General features: G+C 38.9%; 3 protein-coding genes across 3 annotated transcripts; 1 reads left to right on the top strand and 2 right to left on the bottom strand.

The window, feature by feature from the left end:
• Window positions 1-508: 508 nt before the first annotated feature.
• Window positions 509-4,220, bottom strand: LOC133709350 (F-box protein At3g07870-like). The gene is made up of 2 exons (XM_062135066.1): window positions 2,878-4,220; window positions 509-860 (listed from the first exon to the last, which is right to left on the bottom strand). Exon 1 carries the CDS (start codon window positions 4,084-4,086, stop codon window positions 2,887-2,889), a length of 1,200 nt encoding a protein of 399 aa, XP_061991050.1. The 5' UTR covers window positions 4,087-4,220; the 3' UTR covers window positions 509-860; window positions 2,878-2,886.
• A 121-nt stretch (window positions 4,221-4,341) lies between these two features.
• LOC133709351 (uncharacterized) lies at window positions 4,342-11,813 on the bottom strand. The gene is made up of 2 exons (XM_062135068.1): window positions 11,591-11,813; window positions 4,342-5,425 (listed from the first exon to the last, which is right to left on the bottom strand). Exon 2 carries the CDS (start codon window positions 5,378-5,380, stop codon window positions 4,622-4,624), a length of 759 nt encoding a protein of 252 aa, XP_061991052.1. The 5' UTR covers window positions 5,381-5,425; window positions 11,591-11,813; the 3' UTR covers window positions 4,342-4,621.
• Window positions 11,814-18,315: 6,502 nt separating this feature from the next.
• LOC133709349 (receptor-like kinase TMK4) lies at window positions 18,316-21,776 on the top strand. The gene is made up of 2 exons (XM_062135065.1): window positions 18,316-20,636; window positions 20,937-21,776. Exons 1-2 carry the CDS (start codon window positions 18,398-18,400, stop codon window positions 21,452-21,454), a joined length of 2,757 nt encoding a protein of 918 aa, XP_061991049.1. The 5' UTR covers window positions 18,316-18,397; the 3' UTR covers window positions 21,455-21,776.
• Window positions 21,777-22,389: the final 613 nt, after the last annotated feature.

Here is a 22,389-nt window from a genome sequence, read left to right as displayed (position 1 = left end):
AAATTGAACGGTTGAGATGCCAAAATATGATCGAAAAGTTGGACTAATGCCCTATCCCTAGAAAAGACCAAAAAAAGGGATCCCTCACTAGAAGGGCTATATATATATATATATATATATATATATATATATATATATATATATATATATATATATATATATATCAGACCCTATCCAGAGCGAGGCCTCGCTCTGAAATTAAAGTGCGCTTTTAGAGTTTATGGTCACTTTTCGGTCACATATCCATATCTCGACCGTTCAGTTTTTAGGTACTAATGTATAGATCATCTCTACAAAATTTTAGCCAAATTGATAGTCGTTAAGGCATTGATAACTGTCTTAAAGCTAGTACGGTTCAGATTGGATAGATTCAGTTCGTCCATTAGTTTAAGCGAGTTAGATACCTTAAAGATCATCAATTTGGCTGAAATTTTGCAGAGATGATATATATATATATATTCATTCATTCTAGAGTTTTACTAACATTACAGTGAGCCAAGTTAGAACATAATCATAATTATGAGCAATTTGATAAAATCAAGAAATTAGATTTGCTACATTATGCTAGCTGGATCTAGGAGTCACTCCTAGTTGGAGCAAAGGCCTTGCCCCTCATAATTGCAAACCAGTTACAAAGTAGACAACTTCAAAATACTGTTCATCGCCCCCAAATGACAGACAACATGCTTTCAATCACCTAAAATTATCAACCGATCATTAGTCTCTCCCACATTACTAAAGCACCTAACTTTAATCTCAGCTTGCTCTCCTAATTGATTGGCATCGCGATTCTAAACCTTTCTAGTCTTGTGCAATTCCTATTAACGTCCCCATGGTAATTGCTTCTTTCTGAATATCCCCTGCATCATTATCATCAAATGTAAAGATAACCCACTTTATCAACCAAATTGGAGGAGAAATGGCATTTACAGCCTAAGACTATAAAATAATTGCCAATCAACTTTAGGGGAAATATAGTCAGCAACAAAATGGCAAAAAATAAAAATAAAAACACAAATGAAATACAAACTTTTACATCCCTGTTCCCTTCGCACATCACTATATTTTTATTTTACAAGAACTAAACACACGTGTGGTGTCTACTTTTTTTTTTTTTCATTTTTTTTTATCAAGTGTACTGTTAACCAGAGCGCACACACAAAGCTGATAACAACAGGTTTCCACAATTATATCAGTAATAGCACCCAACTTCTATCTCACCCCACAGCCTACAGCCCTACAGCCTAAAAGCCACTGAAACAAAAGCTTCTATTATATAACACACTACTTGATAGCAAATTTCTTGATCCTTCTCCAAAAAAAATATAAAAAAATAAAATAAACACTTAACAGCTGAAAGGCATTCCCCAATACACAGCCAACAAATATTGAGACGATTTAAAATAGTTTCCAAGTCAACAACACTCTCTCTTTAGAGATTGGAACTGAAAGGAATCCCACAAGTAGCATCATATCAGTCATAAAAACGGCTTCCAAATTGCACAAAACATGGAAAGATGAAATGCGTAACTAGGTTTGACAAAAACCTTCAAGCTACACTACCGGAGGTATTTAGTTATCTTTTCTTGTAAGGGCTGTCGAAACAGTTAAATTGGTAAATAATAGCAACATATTTTTTGGTAATTTAAAAGGAAACTAAAGATAGAAAGAGAAAGACACATCAAAACACTACTCTTGTCAAACATGCCAATTGAAAAAGTTGCCAGATGAACCCTAGAAGCAGTAGGTTTTACTTGTTCTGAACACATTCAAGCAAGCAATATCCTTTTCTCTAACCTAGCTCAAGAGCTTGATACCCCCTCCAAGGTGGATTCCCTATTGTTCAGCTGTCATTCATTTCTAGATTCAGGAGCAGATATGTTTTAAGCTTTATCAGGTTCAGAAATTTAAGAAATCAGATACCATTGGTCAAGAAAATAAATTGATTACATATTTGTCGTTTGTATACAGCAGTCCTTCAATTTTTCAGTTCTTGAACCTGTGCACCAGCTGTAAAGCATTTACAACCTAACAAAAGTAGAAGAAGCCATAGAAGGCCATACATCGAGCGCTAGAAAAGGTATTTGTGACTTATCCCAAACCTAGTGAATTTCACATCCAGGGAATCACAAATTCAAAACAACTGTGCCATTATTGAAATAACAAGCAGCATACTGTATATTGCTAAGCCAGGGGGAATACACCATAGATAAAAGCCACTCCCACTAATAGGGAATTTAATGAAAAATGCAGAAACAATCATATAAAACTACCTAGCATGTTTTATTCTGAAAAAAAATGCAACAATACTTTTAGGAGATTACAAACCAACAAGAACTCAACAGACTGCAAGCCAAAATCAAATCACAAACTTAAACGTGCATGCAAACCTTAATAAGACCAAAATAATTATGCCAAGTGTATAGAATCTGGGTCTCTCCCTTAGAACTATGTACAATTCCTATATTCTTTCACCCATTAAAGGTAATCACAGTTTAACTACATACAAAAAACATCACTATAAATCAAGCATCATAAAGGCTTCTCAATACATGTCCAACTCATAAACACAATCCTTTCATAGAAACAATTGACTCATACTTGCAAGCAAGGTCGAATAACCACCACAATCTAGAATACTGTATAACGTGTAACAAATCTCTTTTTTGCAACTTGTAAGAATGGCTTATCTTATGTCTTGATAATTTTATGTAGGAAAATGTAGTAATCAAAATTCAATGGCCAAGAATTAATCTGCAATTGACTGGCCAAGTTAAACATAACTACACTGCTTAAACATCCTATCAGTATTCAAAATCATTATGAAGTTTGAAATTGCAAAGACACAATGATTAACTAGGTATTTATATAAACTACCTCTGAACTCTAACCAGCAATCGCATGTTTGAGTGAAACAAAGCTTGGAATATGAACACATGCCCCGTGAACGACCAATGGCATCCTGTCAACCTCAAGCCTGACAAGGCCCCTTTTACCAAGACTATGAACCTGCAGCTCATGCTTAAAAAACAACAATACGTGCCCCTCCTCTGTAACTCTCAATACTCGAGGTACATTTGGATGAGAACGAAATGTGCCTCTAAGTTTGTCTTTAATGTCATACTCTTTGGTCCAAGACCCTGAAACACCATAATCCTTCATCATCCAAACACTGATTGTATTCTTGTAACAAGCATTTACAGTGAGACAACCTCCCAACACACCAAGCTCGAGTTCAACCTTCCCGGCACGGAATGAACCAGGCGGTAATGGTAACTCCTCGAAATGCTCGCTCTCAACATCAAATGCACAAATGACAAAAGCGTTCTCGAGCTTCAGCTTCAGCTTGCCAGTTCCAACAATCCAATGAATAACTCCATTAAGATAAACCCCAGATGACTGAATCCAACAAGGGTATACAGAGCTGCCAATGCCTCTCCAAATCCCAGAGCCAACCGTCAAAACCATCACCTCCACCTCACCCTCAGACCCTTTCTTCGGAATCGAAGCCATAACCAACTTATATACATTACTCACAGGACTAAACCCAAATCCACAAACAAATGAACAATTGATTCTACCCCTCGGCCTGGGAAGAGTTAAAAACTCACCGAGAATCGGATTCGAAATGTAGAACTGACCACTGTTATACCTGACGGCGAGTAAGCCGTTGCAGGAGCCCACAACGTCGAGGTAAGGGGTGAGGTAATTAGGGTCCTCGGCGAGCTTTATTACGGCGCCGTTTCGGACGTGGGGCTCGACCAGGTAGAAGCTGCGGCAGCGCTTGATGAGAAGCGAAGGGGGCGTGAGGGAGAGGAGGTATCGGGCGAAGTGGGGGTCGGAGAGAGAACGTCTCCATGACTTGCAGACGCAGCGGCATTGGATGAGAGTGGTGATTGGGAGTTTGGAGAAGATCTCGACTGTGATGTGGTTGGGCAATAGGAGGATGAAGGGTTTAGGGTCTTGTTGTTGTTGTTGTTGTTGTGACGGAGGTGAATCAGTGGGGATAGGGCAGAGTTTGGGTTTCTTCATGATTGGTAGTGAAGGCGATGGGGTTGTTGCAGGGAATTTAAGAAGGACTTTCATGGGAGGCCGTAGATTTCCAGTGTCGTTATGCTTTATAGGAATTTGGCAGTGAAGGCGATGGGGTTGTTGCAGGGAATTTAAGGAGGACTTTCATGGGAATTTCAGTCACACCACACCAACGAGGAAACAACTCTGTCCACTTTTGGAAGTTTCCAAATAGAACAAGAGTCTATACTCTATATTATTAGTAAGAGAACTCATTTTGTCGGTCAAAATAAGCTTGTAAAGACACGAAGAATCATTCGTCAAAGGCGAAAGTTTACATACATTTAAACAAGAATTTCAGCAATAAAATCCGAAATAACCTACGTATGCTTATGCAAACCAAGTTCTAAGGGACGCTTACGATAACCTCGCATTCTAAGTAAAAGAAATCATTTAATTAGCCGTCACCTACCAATCACGCAATTGTGGTACAAATAATTAAACTAAAAAGTAAAAACATCTTAGAAAAACTCATAGAAGTTCTCCTAACTGACACTGGCTTAATAACCTAGGAAAATAAAATTAACCAACAACAAGTTTTTTCTTTTTCTCAACTCCACCTTCGAGCTTCAAAGCCCTCTTCTTGCCAGCAATACCATAAGTAAGGGAGTTTGTTCAAGCTCCCCACATGCCTTCCCCTTTTCTTCTTTGCACTGTTACTGCCCACTTGTGTAATCCAAGTATCGTAGGAGGCCACTGCCTCTAAGATGATTGTCGATTTCCCCTTGTAGCCAGTATACTGCCCTGCCCATCCGGTGGGACAATTTTTCCATTGCCAGTGCATACAATCAATGCTACCGACCATCCCCGGGAATCCCCGTTCTGCAGCTTTGTCAAGCAGCCGTCGCAAATCTGCCGGTGTTGGTCGACGGAGGTAAGTCTCATGGTACACATTCCAGATTGCTTTTGTGAAGTGCTCAAAAATCTCAATGGCAGTGGTCTTCGTAATATCTAGGTAATCATCGCAGAAATCAGCTGTGATGCCATACGCGAGCATTCTCATGGCGCATGTCAGCTTTTGTTCAGTGGATAAGCTGAGTCTCCCACAAGCATCTCTTGTTTGAACAAAATATGGGTCATAGTTGGCCACGTCGCACATCATCCTGTCAAAGACCCAAGGTTGCATTCTATATCGCCTACGAAATATGTTTGGTTCATACCTGCACGGATCCGTGAAGTATTGAGCTTTAAGTCGAAGATCCATCAGCTCTCGATCCCTGGCCTTATAGGTACGACCTTCTGAAGAACCACCCCATTGTGAATCCTCATCTTCCAGAGTTTGGATTTGCAAGGCAGCGGCAGACATCATCAAGGCTTGTCGACGGCTTCTCGTGACGGCCTCTTCTTGATCTTTCTGCAACCATTTCGTCAAACGATTCATTGCAGAAATGGTTTGACAAAATCAAAACGGAAAAGAAAGAAAGATTTGTGTGATTTGGATATGAGAAGTGTTTGTGAATTTGTGAGAGATGAGGATGACAATGACCCCATATTTATGGACGGTTTGAGTTCATATCATTAGATAAGATATGACACGTGGCGGACAAAGACTCAACCGTAATTTGGACAGCCAATTAGAGATTGACACGTGGCGCTGAAATCACATCGAAATTCTGCTGTTTGGCATATATGCCGACACAAAACATCAAAATATCTTCTAAATAGTTAGATTTTTTGTCGTATGTGCCGACACGTTTGTCGTATATGCCGACAAAAAAAATATTTAAAACTTTTTTTTAATTCATTAAATAATAAGAATAATTTTTAAATATTATGATAAAATGTTAAATTTTTTTTTTACCTTATTTAATTAAATTAACATATTTTTAATATAATATTCATCAAAATTATACTCATATTATATTTTAGTCAAAAATAGTGAAAATAGCACCCCCATATAGCACCTCATGGTTGGAGATGAGAATTGAGTCCTATATGAATAGTGCAACAAGGGGGTGATAAAATGAGAATAGCACCCCCAAATGGTGCCAATGGTTGGAGTTGCCCTAAGAGAGATTATTTGATGCTGCTCTGCTTTCACCAGCCAAATTGGGCTCATTCAGATCCACCACACCAATATGGCATGAAGCTCTCTAGAACTGGAAGCAAATCTTCTTCCAAGATTTGTGTTTTCATCTCATTATCAAAAATTGAAATAGGTTATGTACTTGTTTGTTTATAATTGATGGGTTGTAATCATTTTGAGCTAAACCTCAGCTAGGCTATGCGAATAATGTTGGAATCATTCTGGGCCTCCACTGATCATCCCCAATCGGTTTATGGATGCTCGCCTCAGCCGCTGCCATCCATGGAAAATGGGATTAGGTCTGACTAGTTTTTTCTTTTTTTCTTTTTTCATAATAATTGAAGAGACGGATTTGCCCTTCAAAAATTGATGGAAATCACGCAAAGTAACAAAGAAACTAACTGTGTGTATTTATGTTGGGTCGGGTCTTGAACCCCAGGCACCATTTGGAAGTTTTGTAAAGTATATTAACCTTAATTCTCAGTGGTCCAAACCTCATGTACTGTTCTTAAAAATTCTTCTAGTATAAATAGAGCATTTTTCCACTTAAGGATTTTTACCCAAATCCTAGGTCAAATTCTCTCCAGCTCGACCCGATCTGAGACGCTGACCTACCTGTTTCATCATCGTCTAACCACCACTCATTGCAGCACCGGTCCCATTCGATTAGCCTCTCCGTTCGTGAATCACAGCAACCCGAAAATAGCCAGAACTCCCAACTCCAACCACCGTTTGGGGTGAGACCACCTGGGTTTTGAAGCTTGTTCCATGCACTTCAATCCCTCCAAACGGCTTGGGACGAGTCGAAGTGAGGAAGGAGAATCGACGCTTTGAAGATTTTGGATTCCGAATTTTTTCAAGGTAATTTTAGCCCACTAGGCTAAAAATTAAACTTTGTTATTTGGCTCGTTGTGGTTGTTCGTTTGACACCAATGTCGCAACAGTGGCAGCAACCGGAAATCTCTCCCACATCAGAAATGGACAAGGCTGAACATCCTTCTACTGCCTATATGAGGTCAAAAACCTTCCACAGCAGGTAAGTTCTCTAATCTAATTCTCTTCTCGATATTGTCAACCATTACTAACTTAAACATCAGAAAGTTTTAAGCCGGCAAACCCGGTCTCTCTTCTGACTTTTGTGGTTTTGACCAGATCGCAAGGGCATAACAAAGAAGATATCTCAGACTCGTGATTCCAGACCCTGACATTACATGCTCTTGGTAAGGCTCGGAAACATAAATAATATACAAAATAGATAAAATTTGATCAGAGGCTAGAGTCGAACCCGTAACCTCTTAAATAGCAACTCAACTCTCAACCACTAGAGCATGAGCTACTCTCAATAGATATACTACAAATTTTATATTTATTTACTTCTTAAGCTATCGAACTAAACAAAACAAAAAGCCATCATCGTGTTCCATCATATTCATAAGCCATTTCTTTCCTCCCTCCTCATCTTTCATCTTCCATCAGATTCTTCTCCCTTTTTTCATCTTCCTTTTCTTTCTTCGAGTTCTTTCATCTTCCTTTTCTTCTTATTTCTTATTTTTCTATCTCTCCTACTTTCCTCCATCATCATCAGCATCATCAAATTAGCATCTTCAAATTCAGATCATCCTCATCTCCATGATAGAAAAAATCAGAAACAAACTAGAGTTTCCCCAATTATGAATAATCAGAGAAGGATGTTGTCTTCGCCGCAATTAGAAGATGAGTTATTCCCATTGACGCCGGGAAAGTTCAAGATCGAGCGGGCGTCTTCTTGATCACCCTTACGGCTTCGTATTTGAGTTTCCAGAGCTTTGTCGACTTTGACAGCCAATTCTTTTCAGCCTCCTGGGGAAGAATCCAGTGAGAGAAGCAGATCCACGGCTCAAGCTACAAATCTCTCAAAATCGACTGATACCAAACCAAAATCTTAGTTATCGATAGTCAGTATACCGACTATATCGAATTGGTAAAGGTTTGAAAAATCTTATACCGACAGAAGTCGGTTCGACAGTCGATTTCAGGAAAACAAGCCTCGGTTTATTACCGAGGCTAACCCTAGTTAGAATAATTAAGATGGTGAAACTCTTGAAGTTTGAGTCAAATATGATGTGATTTTGATTGTTCGATGAATTATTTGTGCGAGGGGTTTTCGGGTTTTGTTTTAGAGTCATATTTAACTTTCAAATTTTCAAATTATCATTTACGAATTACAATTGTGTACAGGACACTGGGTCATCGCTTGACGAGGATCCCTACACTTGGCTACGTTATCTTTATACTATGAGTGGACATTTCATTTTAAATAAATATGCATGCAATGATTTTTCGTAAATATTGTTTTTTTTTTTAGTATATGATTTGGTTTTTGAAATATGATTTGAGATTAGTTTATTGATTGGATATTTGGCTATGATTTTCGGAAATGGTTTTACTATATGAAATTGTTATGAGAATTTTAGAGTGCTATTGGGAATCGTACTCATGTCTTTCTTTGCGATTATTGTTTATTGAGAGATTTTGAGGAAGCCTTGTTGATCTTTGTATTCATATGATTTTCATTGCCATACTTGATTGTGATTGTTATTACCATGCTAGCATGTTGTTCTTTTTCCACATTTTTATGTGATGTGACTACTACCTTTATGGTGGAATCACGGAAACCCTTTCCGTCTTTGTGGTGATATGGTACCGTCTTTGTGGTAGTATCACGAAAGCTCAGTAACATATCTGCCTTGGTGGTGTGATGAAGGTAAGGGAGTATGGGAGTGCCTTTTAGCCAAGGAGGCTGTTACCCGAGCCTGGGAGGCGAGAAATTTTTCCATGCTACCGTCATTCCACTTGGCATATGTGACGGTAATTTTTATTGGTCCACATCATTCCTACTTTTTCTCCTCCGTTAAACCACCCATAACATCTCTCCCTCTGTTATCTCTTCCTCTCTGTTATCTCTTGTCATGAAGAATAAGAACAGAGCTTGAACCTTAAATCCAATCCACAAATTGAATATATGATATCTAAATTGATCTATAATCTCGTCACTTTAGATCGAGTGAGTGGAGAAAATGATATTCCTCCATGTCTATTGTTATATATGGAACAACTGATATCCAAACAAGAAAGGAAGAAAATTGATGTGAAAATCCAAAAGAAGGTGAGAGAACTCTTCATGGAGGACTGGGTTTTGATCTTTTAAATAATTCCAGTGGAATAATCAAACCCCAATTCTAAGAGAACAACCAAGCACCAAAACCAACTTGACTATGGAAGGAGAATCAAGAACGAACTCATTGGAAAATTATATCACTTAGATGTTTAATTGCTCCAAATTGCCAAGTCGTCATCATGCTACGATAAAACTATTACTGGCATGCAGTTGGCCATGAAGTGCTTCGCATAATTGCAAATGGTTTGGGAGGGATGAATTTCCATATCCAGTTCATAATTCCAGGCATTGTTAATATAATTTTTTTTTTTTTTTGAAAATGCATGTTAGTACTGTTCTTGTTTGACGGTGTTAAGTATGAATTAGCAACAGAAAACAACAATGATGTGGACCAATTAGAATTACCCGTCACATATGCCAGGTGGAATGACGGGAGCATGGAAAAATTTCTCCCTGGGAGGCTCACTTGCATGGTTGTTGCTTCTTGCTTTTTTTATTTTAATTGCTCAATTTGACTAGCGGGCTAGTCTATTTTCACGAGATTTTTATTCTAAGAAAGGTTTTATAAGCACTTGCATGCATGATTGATTTTATAAACATACAAGTGGGAAAGTATTAAGCTCTCGATTTCGTTTTATTTTGAATAATTTGTTTTTCCACTCACACTAATGTTTTTTTTTTTCAAATACTTTCCCTCAGCCATTCGGTTTCAACTGCCCAGTATGCAGATTAGTTAGTTTGGCATAATAAGAGTTGAGGCATAGCATCAGCTGTTGTTGTATTTTTTTTTTAATTGTACACTACTTTTAACCTACATGTACCTTGATTTCACTTTCCTCTTTTAGATTGCTCTGATAACCTGTGGGATTAATGTTTTAAAGCTTGAGAGTTGTATTTGTGTATTTAGAGATATGTTAAATTTCGGATATTCCGTTGACTATTGTGGAAGTTTCGGACTTCTCATACTTGTTATGGAGTTAGTGTGTTTATGAAGTTAGTCGTGATTATGGGTAGCATGTAAGGTCTAAGAGTTGAGGATGGTGGTTAATTTTAGAAGTGTAAATTGTTTTTCTACAGGTTTTGAGTAGTCTATTTTTTTGGGTGATTCTACTAAATTTGCGGTAGAGTTATTCTTAAGATATGCCCCACATGGCTACCTCGGATTTTAGGATGAAATTTGAGGCCGGTCTTATGAGTCACTTTTCACACCGCGGCTTCTGAATGAGATAAGCTGGGTTGTGCAGCAACTTCTCCCACATAGTATTTAGAATTTGGATTTTAAAAAATAGGCTTTGGTTGTTGACCAAAACCCTAGTTTGCAGGGCCAAGTTGACATGACAGCAGTCCGCTATTCCAACCCCTGATTGCACCACCAAATTTCCGCCCAGAACTGTCCGCTCTTCCACAGCTTTCCCTTTATCCAATGCTGACATAGAGCATGGTAGACCTATGTGCGTGACTAGACCACACACACTACATCGACTGAAGAGCTTCTCATACCTAAATTTACACAGGAACTCCACCTTGTCCACTACCCAGTATCATCTTTGGAAGGACAGGGGCTGCCCCAATGGGATCTCCACTCGGATACGTTACTTCCCGGCACACAGCCTTGGCCTATCAATCTTCACAGACCACCAATGTGTACCCGACATAATCCTCTCTAATATGAAATTAAGGCCCAGTTTGGGATTGATTTTGGAGCTGCTTTTGGGACCAAAAGTGCTTTTACAATTTAGTTGGGCTGTTTGGTAAAACCTCTACAATCAGCTTCCGGATGGAAGCGCTTCCTTCAACCGCGGAAATCAAGAAGCTCAATTTTGTAGCTTTGGAAATCTGCTTCTGCGGGAATCAAGTTGAAGACGCGGAAGAGTTACTGAAATTTCCAATATTGGCGAAATTGTCCTCCTGGTTTTCTTGTTTATCCTTCGCTCTCTCACTGCTTCGTCTTCTCTGACTGGCAAGGAGCCAACCCATATCGTCAAAGGTATGCCCCTCATCCTCCAGATCCAGGTGCAAAATTAAAAGCCAGATGAATCATTCTTCTTCAAGAGGGCAACATCCCACAATTTTGAAGAGGTAAAACATCTGACCCATAATCTCAAACGCTCAAAATCAATCCCATCTCCATATCTCAAGAGCTCATCAACATTGAATTGAAACCCAGAAAAAGCATCTCAAAATTCCCAGAAAAGAAACTCAGATGTATAATTGAATTATAGAAACCTTCAGCTACAAACCCCAATTTATCTAGCGTCTCATTTCCATGGGAATTGAAAATTTTGGAGTCTTTCTTACGGAGCTATTGATGAAAGAAATATTAGCATTAGGAATACCTGAGAGCTGAGTCTGGTCAGATTCCGGAGGAGGCTGGGGCGGTCCCGATTTGGCGGCGAGGCAATGGCTGGGATTGCGAGGAAGAGAACCCGATGACCGGCGGCGATGAAGCGGGAAGGGATTGGTGGAAGTAGGAAGAGGAAGAGGAGGAGGGGTGAAGGAGAGTTTTTTTTTTTTTTTGATAATGGGTGAAGGAGAGTTTGAGGAAGAGAGTAGATGATGGTCTTCTCATTCTTTTTTTTTACTATTCGTGTCTTGTTTTTAAGCTTATTTGTTGTTGGTTTTTTTCTTTTGGTAATAAGGTAATTCATTCGTTGTTTCTTTGGGCTGGTCCCTTAATGAGATATCCACTCCAAAAAAACAAAAGGAAAAATCAATAGAAAAATGCACTCCAACAAAAAAAACAAAAGGAAAAATCAATATCGGATAAAAAAAAAGAAGGAAAAATAAATAGAAAATATAAAAAGAATTAGATGAACATAATTTTTTTTTCAACATTTATGTCCTTTTTAGTAATTATAAACCGTCACAGCACTTTTTATTCACAATTTACCAAACACTTCGAAATTGCTTTTCGTTCTCACAGCACTTTCAAAAATAGTTTACCAAACACTCAGTTGCTTCCTGTCACAGCAAAATTAGAAGTGCTTCCTCTTACAGCAAATTTAAAAGTGTTTCCGCTCACAGCACAGCAATCCCAAACTAAGCCTAAGTAGTATCCCTTGCAGAACAATCTAATGTGATGACTTCATAAGCGACACCTCCTCCACCGAAGACACGTCATCATACTCAGCTAAAGCCACTGAGGCTCGATTAAAACTGCATGGCACCCTCCTAAATCAAGACCCGATCTACCTGATCCGAGAAGGTGAACAATACTTGTTGTCTGTCTGCCTCCTCACACACGAAGAGTACCATTACCCGTAAAGCACTAAGGAACGTACGTTCCCAAAAAAAGATCGGATCTTGAAGCCCCTTGCAGTGAGAAGGTTTCCAACCATGAAGACATTGGGTTGCCTTAAACTCTTACCTTCTGTTTGACACAAATCGACATGCTTCATACCCTCTACAATCGCAAGAGAAGAAGCAAGACAGACAGCCATGGCATCAACAACATATATGATGGTTCAGTTGAAGATTGCACGGAAGCCCTAACCCTAACCCTAGGTGTTGTTGTTGTTATTTTTTTATTTTAGAGAGAGAAACGACTGCTACCTGCTAGTATCCTATTAAAAGAAAAAATATATATATTTGATAACTGAGTATATGCAGATATTTTCCCACTAACCCAATTTGTACGTTGATCACTAACTTCTCATTACTCTCATATGTGGATAACTTCCCATTACTCTCATTTGTAGATAACTTTCCCATATTCCTCTCCTTTAATTTTAAAGAGAAAAAATCAAAACCATAGACTTGCTTTTCATTATGCGTAGCGTATGTGGGCAAGACTAGTATCTAAAAGAGAATTAGCTGACACTTTTTAGAAGGAAGAGAATTTTAAGAAATTCACTGAAAATCTAAAACTACTAGCCTCTACATTGCAGAAGAGCTTAGTTCCTCATGCCAAATTTGTAATTGTTATAAATCATGGATTCTTATAACATAGAGCGGGGACAGAAAACCTACTACTGTACTACTAAATTCTTGCTCTTTGTGACGGCATTTGTTAAATTTTTCAAAATGGTATCAAAAAACTTTAAATGGAAGGTGATTCCATACTCTTATTAACTGTGTCATGGGTAAATCTTTTATCCCTTGGAAACTCAATTTAGTCATTGGAGATATCAGGAAACTAGCAACGTGTTTTGAAGATATCAAACTTAAGCACATTTAGAAAAAAAAAAACAACTTTGTTTTTGATTCCTTGGCATACATGGATCATAATTTTGGTGCAAGTCGTGTTTGAAATCAGAATCTTCCTCATCCCACGACTGGTGGTGCTCAATATAATATGCTCAACTTAGACGCCTTAGAGGCTCCTATATGTGGTACTAGTTGTTTTGTAGTCCTTTCCTTATCAAAAATAGATTGTTTACTTAATTTTTTTTTAGCTATACAATTAGCACTACCTTGACAATAGTGACACTAGTGACTCAATGCAATGAATGATGAATCTATGAGAGTCGTTCTCTTTAGCAGGTCTTTTGAATCATGTGATGAAGCCTAGATCAAACCTAATTAGTGGTAATAATGTAACATAATGTATGATACTGTAAAAAGCTAGCTTGAGTTGTTTATGAGGTTTTGTAGAAGATTTGTTTGGAAGTTAAAGTTGTAAATATTTGTTAAAGTTTTTAGCAATTTTGTAGATATTTACTCTGTTTTGTTAATTAGCTTTTGAAACTGCCATTTCCATATGTAATATATATATGTCCGTTTGTTATTAGAGTTTATTGTTGATTACAATATATAGGTTCAACAATCTTGTATGCTCACTTAAGAGATGGTTTCAAGGGAGTCCAAGAGACAATAAGTGCATCTTAACTACATGTAAATTTAAAAGCTATAATTATAATAACTTAAATCTGTGCATTTATTTTCAACCATCATATCATTGTTCTTCATAGCCCCTTAAAAATTGTCGCTTAGGCGAGCAGACTTAATTATAGGTTTAAAATCTCACACTAGAGGCCTAGAGCTTGTAGTTGGGTGATAAACCGAAGTCTAAATATCCATGGACAGTCTTGTATGTTGTCACAAAAAAGTTAAGTGTTACGTCCCGTTCCTCAACTTACCAATTTACCAGTCATTCAGATTGTAAACAAAAATTACTTTCATTTTAACTCTGTTTCGGTACTTTTAGGGGCACCAAAAAGTTGACTTTTTGTTTCGTTCGTTATCTGAGAAAATTTTCTTCATGGAAGTTGTAGAGGACATCAAGCTGAGTTTGTGGACATATTGCACGTAAAATCGGAGTTCATATGAGTAAGATATGGTATGTAAAACTTGAAGAATTTCATCGGAGTTTCAGCTAGTTTTTCGGGTCGACCCAACCTTAGAAACTTGCCTAGTTCTCCACCATCTAGTCGCCGCTGGACTTTCCACCAAACGAAAAATGACTGTCTCCTCCTCCTCTCTTCAATCTTGGTGATTGCGTAGATCGATTTGCGATGGGGATGGAGAATCGAAGCCGTTTCCACCTCATGGTGTCTCACCAGCCGACCATATTCGATCACCGTTTTTCGGCGACTTCTGGAGGTGGAATCAACTAGGTCTTAGAGCTCTCTTCACGCTAATTCTCCTAGTACCCACCTTGCATCTCGATTCAACTAGAGGGGGAAGAATCGAAGCCTAGAAATTTTTGAACTTGCGAGGTAATTTTCGGCCGATTGACTTGTTTTATGAATTTGTCGTAGTTCAAGGAATGGTTGGGTGTGTTGAGAAGATTCTGTTGGCATAGGTTTTGTTGGAAAATTAGGTAGTCGGAGTGGTGGCGCGTGGGGCCGCGTGCTGCCACTTATTGACTATTGTTTTACCCCATTACGTAGAGAATAATGATATGAGCATGTGGATATAATTTGGTAAGAATACTTTGAACTTTAGGATCGATAGGAATATGAATTCGTGCTGATCTGACCGTTGGATCGTTGTGATTTTCATGAGCATGTTAGAAATATTGAGTTTATGAAACCCTTGAAGTTTGATGCCAGTTCCGATGCGATTTCGGATTATTGAGACTTACGACGAGCTATTGAATTAGGAAATTTCGGGGTATCGTTCGAATGCGAATATAGTTAAATATTATTTCGTCTCTACGTGTCACCGGATGTGGTTTCCGGTGGCAACATAGTGGGAAAGCTGATCTTATTAATATATTATGGCTTCGAGTAAGCTTTTACTTTCCTGTATGTCACCATCTTTGTAAAGCGAATAGAGTAGCCCAATGTGGACTCTTCGCTAATTGGTGCTTGTTGGAATACATAGTTTTTATTGAGAATCTCGTTATTATCTCGGGATATTCTCTCTATGCTTATTGTAATTTGGGGTTCAGGTTTCATGTCCCCCCAAACTGGCCCTCTTTCAAAAAAAAAAAAATATTATTTCGTCTCCAACGAGGGTATCGTAATTGAACATTAATTATGATCTACAACTATTTGGTGTCGATTTTATGTTTGATGGGTATTTTAGATAAATATTTCGAATTTGTGTCTTATATAGTTAATTTATAATTTTCGTTGAATATTTCAAAGTTTATGCTATTCGTGAATTATGTTTTTCTTTGTTTATATTTTTATGAATTATGGATGTTATGGTCATCGGTGGAAAGTTACTAAATGTGATTTGGGATAAATGAGTTAGACCGTAATTTGGTTGTGATTTATGGATTCTTGGAGTACTATTGAATTGTGGATGTGATGACCGTTGATTGAGATAGTTATGTTGTTGGAGACATTAGTAGAGAGGGGATGGACTAGTAATCTCAATTAGTGGCGTCAGAAGAGAGGGGATGTACTGGTGGTCATCGATATTGAAACACCAAGAGAGAGGGGATGTACTGGTGGTCATGGTTGTTGTAACACCAGGAGAGAAGAGATGTATTGGTGGTCATGGTTGTTGTAACACCAGGACAGAGGGGATGAACTGGTGGCTGTGATGATTCTTGATCTGAGACCTGGATGTTGCTAATGTATATTTGAGTATGCTTTGAACTATCTGGGTTGATAAATGTCATGGCATGATGAGAATTATATTTATGTATATTGAATGTGTGTTATGATTTATTATTGTTTATAATTTGATGGAGATCTGAGAGGCTGAGATCCCTGTCGCATTTGAGTGGGTGGGTGGTTGAGGTCATGAAGAGCAGGTAGGCTCCAGGGATTGAGAAATGATTTATATGATTATAAGCGTTATGTTGTTTCTGCAGGGGTTGAGTAGTCCATTTTTAGGGGAGGTTCTGCTGAATTTTCGATAAAATTTCTTCTATGGTGGGTCCCGCAAGACTACTTCGGATTTTGAGGTGAAATCTAGGGCCGGTCCTGTCATTAAGGTAATTATTGTAGAGCCCTCTATAAATAATGAAATTTAAACTTAACTAAAAATAAAAAGTAAAAAACATGTAAATAGAGTATTGAAAAGTGATATTGAGAAAATATATATATATATATATATATATATATATATATACGAGGGATTGAAACGGTCTATATGATTCTCTTGCTTGAGCTTTGTGTGTCATCTTTACAAAGTTGTTTAGATCACTCAATATTTAGGCTATTGAGGTGGAAGCACGTCCTTCTTTTTGCTCCGTGGTAGTTTTAGTGCACCACAACGAATATCTTCATTAATCATTATTCAATTATTTAGATTAAGAATCTCTCAGATTATCATTCATACTCGCAATCCAAATCTGTCTCGTCATACTTTGAATTAAGAACGGTGATCGGAAAAACTGTGTGGTGCTTAGTTTGCGTGAGGTTCATTAAAAAAATGAACATGTCACTTTGTAAATTATCTTTCAATAGTCTCTCTACATTCATGACTTGACATTTAGATTTAGAAGCAAAAGTAAATGTTGCATCTGCTCTCTCTAAAACAGCCACAGAACACGAGTTTCCAATTTGCCCAAAAGATACGGTCCGCTCGGCCTGTTTGGAAAGATGTCGACTCCAGAGAATTGGGCCCAATGTCCGTTTGTTACGGATTTGATTGCTTAATACAGCTCCCCAAATCGTGTTAACTAGATAGAGGAAGAGAAGTTCAATTTGGAAAAAGAAAATAGAGGCGCCAGGGCCAGTCAGAGGGCTCGGCGTCTGGTTTACGCGTTTAATCAGCTAAGCGCCAGTTGTAACGAGCGGGGCCCGCACTGCCAATTCAAATCCAGACTGCTTCTCTGTGGGGTCTCTCAACCAAGTCTGTAGCTTAATTATAAGAACGAAAAGAAATCAAGCTTATTATTTAGGAGAAGAAAATGAACTGATTGGATTATAATATATTTATTTATGTCATTCATTTTCAGAACAAACTTTCCAGGCATTTTTTTGTTTTTTTGTTTTTAAATCAGCATCTTCAATCTATATATATTTTTGAAGCCAAATTGAACTAGAGGAGTTTCATAATGTCACATGGAGGTTAGACGACAAAAGAATTAAAATATTGGTATGCGCCAATTTAGGTATATACGTTTAATGATTTTCTTTTCTAAAATAAACTCTTATGAGAACCGAAACATAAAAAATTTATAGATAAGGACCATCTTGTAAAAAGGAATTTTCATTGAGACCAAACAGCTTTTTACTCTTGCTTACTTAGTTGAATTTCTTGTGATATAATTGTGCCGTATTACTATAAGATCACACAAATCTGTTAATATAAATGAGTTCAATTTAAACGGGAAAGAAATGAATTTGGAATTCTTGTCTAAATATTGAAAACAAACACCAATAATGAGCTAAAAAAGAAATTAGCCTAACAAATTCAAAGAAGAATGGCATCTTCTTAAACAGTTTTCATAGCATCAATTCATTTCCTTGTTGTGCATTTTGATATTACAATTCTGTTCCCAAATTATTCTTAGAATCAAAAGAGAAATAAAATAGGGGGAAAAAAATTCGACCAATATCAATGATGAGGATCGAATGGTGTTTTTAAGATCTCATTCTAACCGTTGATGTTCTCATTAGCGGTGACCAAACCTCCATAACTCCACTGTCACCCTAGCATTACCCTCTTCACCCCTCTTTCCCCCACCTTCCCTTTTATTCCCCCAAAACCCAATTCTTCACACTCTCAGAAACCAAAAAAACCAAAAACCAGAGAAACTTCCCTTCTCTCTCTCTCCCTCTCTCTCAAACCCAGCAATGGGTCCTATGAAAACCCTACAAGCCCTCTTCCTCTTTCTACCCCTCCTCCTCATCTTCACCGCCGCCGACGACGCCGCCGTCATGTCCAAGCTCCTCGAGAACCTCAAACCCAGCGGCTGGTCCTCCTCCGCATCCTACTGCACCTGGGACGGCGTCAAATGCGACTCCGACACTTCCAAACGAGTCACCTCCATCAGCTTAGCCTCCAACTCCCTCTCCGGCTCTCTCCCTTCAAATCTCAACGAACTCACCGAGCTCACCGCTCTCTCCCTCCAAAGCAACGCTCTCTCCGGCGCCTTACCTTCCCTCGCCAACCTCACCAACCTCCAAGAAGTCTACCTCGACACCAATAACTTCACTTCCATTCCCCCCGGCTGCTTCGGAGGCTTGACCGGCTTGCAGACCTTGAGCATGAGCAACAATGTCGATCTTGCCCCTTGGGCGTTCCCATCTGAGCTCACCCAGTCTACCAGCTTGGTCACTCTTCAAGCAGGTAGCACCAACATGTATGGCAACATTCCTGATATTTTCGGCTCTTTTGCAAACTTGCAAAATGTGAGATTGTCTTACAACAACCTTACTGGGCCTCTGCCCAAATCATTTTCTGGATCTGGGATTCAAAACCTCTGGATTAACAATCAGGCCGTTGGGTTATCTGGTACCGTTGAGGTTCTGTCCAACATGACTTCGTTGAATCAAGTGTGGCTGCATAAGAATCAGTTCACTGGTACGATCCCGGACCTGTCGCAATGTACTGCTCTGTTTGATCTTCAGCTTCGTGACAATGTCTTGACTGGGATGGTGCCGGCGACGCTGACGGCGTTGTCTTCTTTGCAAAATGTTTCTTTGGACAACAATAAGCTTCAGGGTCCTATGCCGGCGTTTGGGTCCAAGGTGAAGGTCACTTTTGATGGTAATAGCTTTTGCAAAACCACTGCTGGGCCTTGTGATCCACAGGTCACTACGCTGCTTCAGGTTGCAGGGGCTTTTGGGTACCCGGAATTATTGGCTGAGTCTTGGACAGGAGACGATGCATGCGGAGGGTGGAGCTTCGTTGTTTGTGATGCTCAGAAGGTAGTTACAGTGAATCTGGACAGCAAGCATCTCAATGGGACTATTTCACCTGCCTTTGCCAACCTCACATCGTTGAAAACTTTGGTGCTGAAAAACAACAACTTGACGGGTCCGATACCGGCTAGCCTGACAACATTACCGCAGCTGGCGGTTTTTGATGCTTCTAATAACAATTTATATGGGGACATTCCGAAATTTCCTTCTGCGGTGAAGTTGACTACTAGTGGTAATCCATTGATTGGGACTACGCCGAGCTCTGGAGGTGGAGGGAGTGCACCTCCTGGTAACAACTCAACTGCACCGGGTGGGAGTCCGTCTCCATCATCCAAGGGTTCTTCAGTGTCGCCCGGTATGATTGCTGGTATAGTTATTGCTGTTGCTATTTTCATTGGAGTGTTGTTGTTTGTATTCATCAAATGTTATTTGAGTAAAAGACATAGGAAGTTTGGAAGAGTGGATAATACGCTGAATGGAATTGAAATTGCCAAGAGTGACGCGAACAGTTGTGCAAATGGGTACAATGGAGTTGCAAGTGAGTTGCATAGCCAGAGCAGTGGTGACCTACATGTTTTTGAGGGTGGAAATGTCGCCATTTCGATCCAAGTTCTTAGACAAGTGACAAACAATTTTAGTGAGGATAATATATTGGGTAGAGGAGGATTTGGAGTTGTTTATAAAGGTGAATTGCATGATGGGACTAAAATTGCTGTTAAAAGGATGGAATCTGTGGCAGTGGGTACTAAGGGATTGAATGAGTTTCAAGCAGAAATTGCAGTCCTCACTAAGGTTAGGCATAGACATTTGGTTGCTCTGTTAGGATATTGCATTAATGGTAATGAGAGACTTTTAGTGTACGAGTACATGCCACAAGGAACGTTGACACAACATTTGTTTGATTGGCGAGAGAATGGGGTAACTCCTCTTACTTGGAAGCAGAGAGTGACAATAGCTTTGGATGTGGCAAGAGGAGTGGAATATCTACACAGCTTAGCTCAACAAAGTTTCATTCACAGAGATTTGAAACCTTCAAATATACTTCTTGGCGATGACATGAGGGCGAAGGTTGCGGACTTTGGTTTGGTTAAAAATGCCCCTGACGGAAAGTATTCAGTTGAGACACGATTGGCAGGGACATTCGGGTATCTTGCACCAGAATATGCAGGTAAGAAAAACAATTTGATTTCTAGCTTTTGATGTCGTAATTGGAAGACTCATGGCATTCATTGAACTTTAAGCATATCAATTTTGCTGTTAATCATGTTTATATTTCATGCTTGCACGTTAATATGTCCTCTTAATTGCATGTAAATGCACGAGGAATGGATGCAACTGTTGTCATAATTTGAATTAATTTCCAACTGGTCGTTGTCAACATTTTCTGTCAATTTTTTGTCACATTTGACGTAGTTATGTGTTATGCCAGAATTTGTATTGATGTGGTTAAATCTGTCTCTGTAATCAGCTACCGGCAGAGTGACAACAAAGGTGGATGTTTATGCATTTGGAGTGGTGTTGATGGAGTTGATGAGTGGTCGAAAAGCTCTAGATGATACCATGCCAGATGAAAGGTCTCATTTGGTCTCATGGTTTCGCAGAGTCCTTGTCAACAAAGAAAACATCCCCAAGTCCATCGACGAAACTCTTGACCCTGATGAGGAGACAATGGAGAGCATATACAAAGTTGCTGAGCTTGCGGGACACTGCACAGCTCGTGAGCCATATCAGAGACCAGACATGGGCCATGCAGTCAACATCTTGGGTCCTCTTGTTGAGCACTGGAAACCTACAACCCATGAAGAAGAAGATGAAAACAGTGGCATTAACATGCACATGAACCTTTCACAAGCAGTGCAAAGATGGCAAGCTGATGAAGGTACTTCAAGGATGTTTGATGATCTGTCCTATAGCCATACTCAATCAAGCATCCCTTCAAAACCTTCCGGGTTTGCAGACTCATTTGATTCAATGGACTGCCGATGATAGAGAAAATGAAGATTGAATTGATAAACACTTTGAAGACAAAGAGAAAGAGACTCCAAAAGGAGGGGATTACAAGAAAAGGAGACCAGGTAATGCATCAAGCAGTTTTTGATCCTGGGGGATCACCTGCTTGTTGTTTTCTCAATCTTTACCATGCTGAACCTCATGCATTAACCTGTAAAAACTCTGTTGTTGTCAATTCTTTAGCTAACAGATTGTTTTGGTCATGATCAGACAGAAAAACGATGAAACACATCAAAGAGTGTTGTATGATATTCTTTCACCATACTTATTAAAAGCCATTATTTGATTTTTACTTCAAGTTATGTTTATTGGCTTGACTCTTTATTTCCACTTGCTATGTTCACTAGACAATTCATTTATCATGTTTGAGTATCTGTTTATATGATTCCCCCAGCCTGTGTTAAACGACAGAAGGACTGCTTAGGATCCCAGTTATACCAGCAAGATCTTATGATAAAAGAAAAAGAAACTAAAGAGGGTAGGTTGATCATTGGATATAAGCTGGAAGAGAGATGGGTGATTACTTGTTGTGCATGATTTCTATAGTTATAATTTAGAATGAATTGGTGGGGTGATTGCACATGGAATTTAGAAGGAAGCACGTTAGATTTGGTTGAAAAGTGACTTCTGTAGTGCTGCACATGTTGTAGGACCTTCACTATATCATTTATCTTGCTTCTGTTCTGTGTTTCATGTGAATTGATGGTTAACAATTTAGAGACGTACAAGGGAGGTTGATAGAGAGACCAATATGTATTTATATGGAATGATGGTGACAAGGATGTGGTGGTTGAACCTCATTGCCAGACAGGTGATGTCTGAGTAGTTAGCATGTAGGAGAATTCTAAGATGACTGTTCTTATTTATCAAGGGTCACCATGCAGTGTGTAGTCCAAGATCTGAAATGTAGA

This window comes from Rosa rugosa, chromosome 5, assembly GCF_958449725.1.
Source record: "Rosa rugosa chromosome 5, drRosRugo1.1, whole genome shotgun sequence".
NCBI classification, from domain to species: domain Eukaryota; kingdom Viridiplantae; phylum Streptophyta; class Magnoliopsida; order Rosales; family Rosaceae; genus Rosa; species Rosa rugosa.
This window is presented reverse-complemented; position numbering and strand designations above follow the sequence as displayed.

Coding starts and splice junctions, on each gene's coding strand:
- LOC133709350 (XM_062135066.1), bottom strand. CDS start 4,086: ATGAAAGTCCTTCTTAAATTCCCTGCAACAACCCCATCGCCTTCACTA.
- LOC133709351 (XM_062135068.1), bottom strand. CDS start 5,380: ATGATGTCTGCCGCTGCCTTGCAAATCCAAACTCTGGAAGATGAGGAT.
- LOC133709349 (XM_062135065.1), top strand. CDS start 18,398: ATGGGTCCTATGAAAACCCTACAAGCCCTCTTCCTCTTTCTACCCCTC. Junction 20,637..20,936: donor TCTTGCACCAGAATATGCAG/GTAAGAAAAACA, acceptor CTCTGTAATCAG/CTACCGGCAGAGTGACAACA.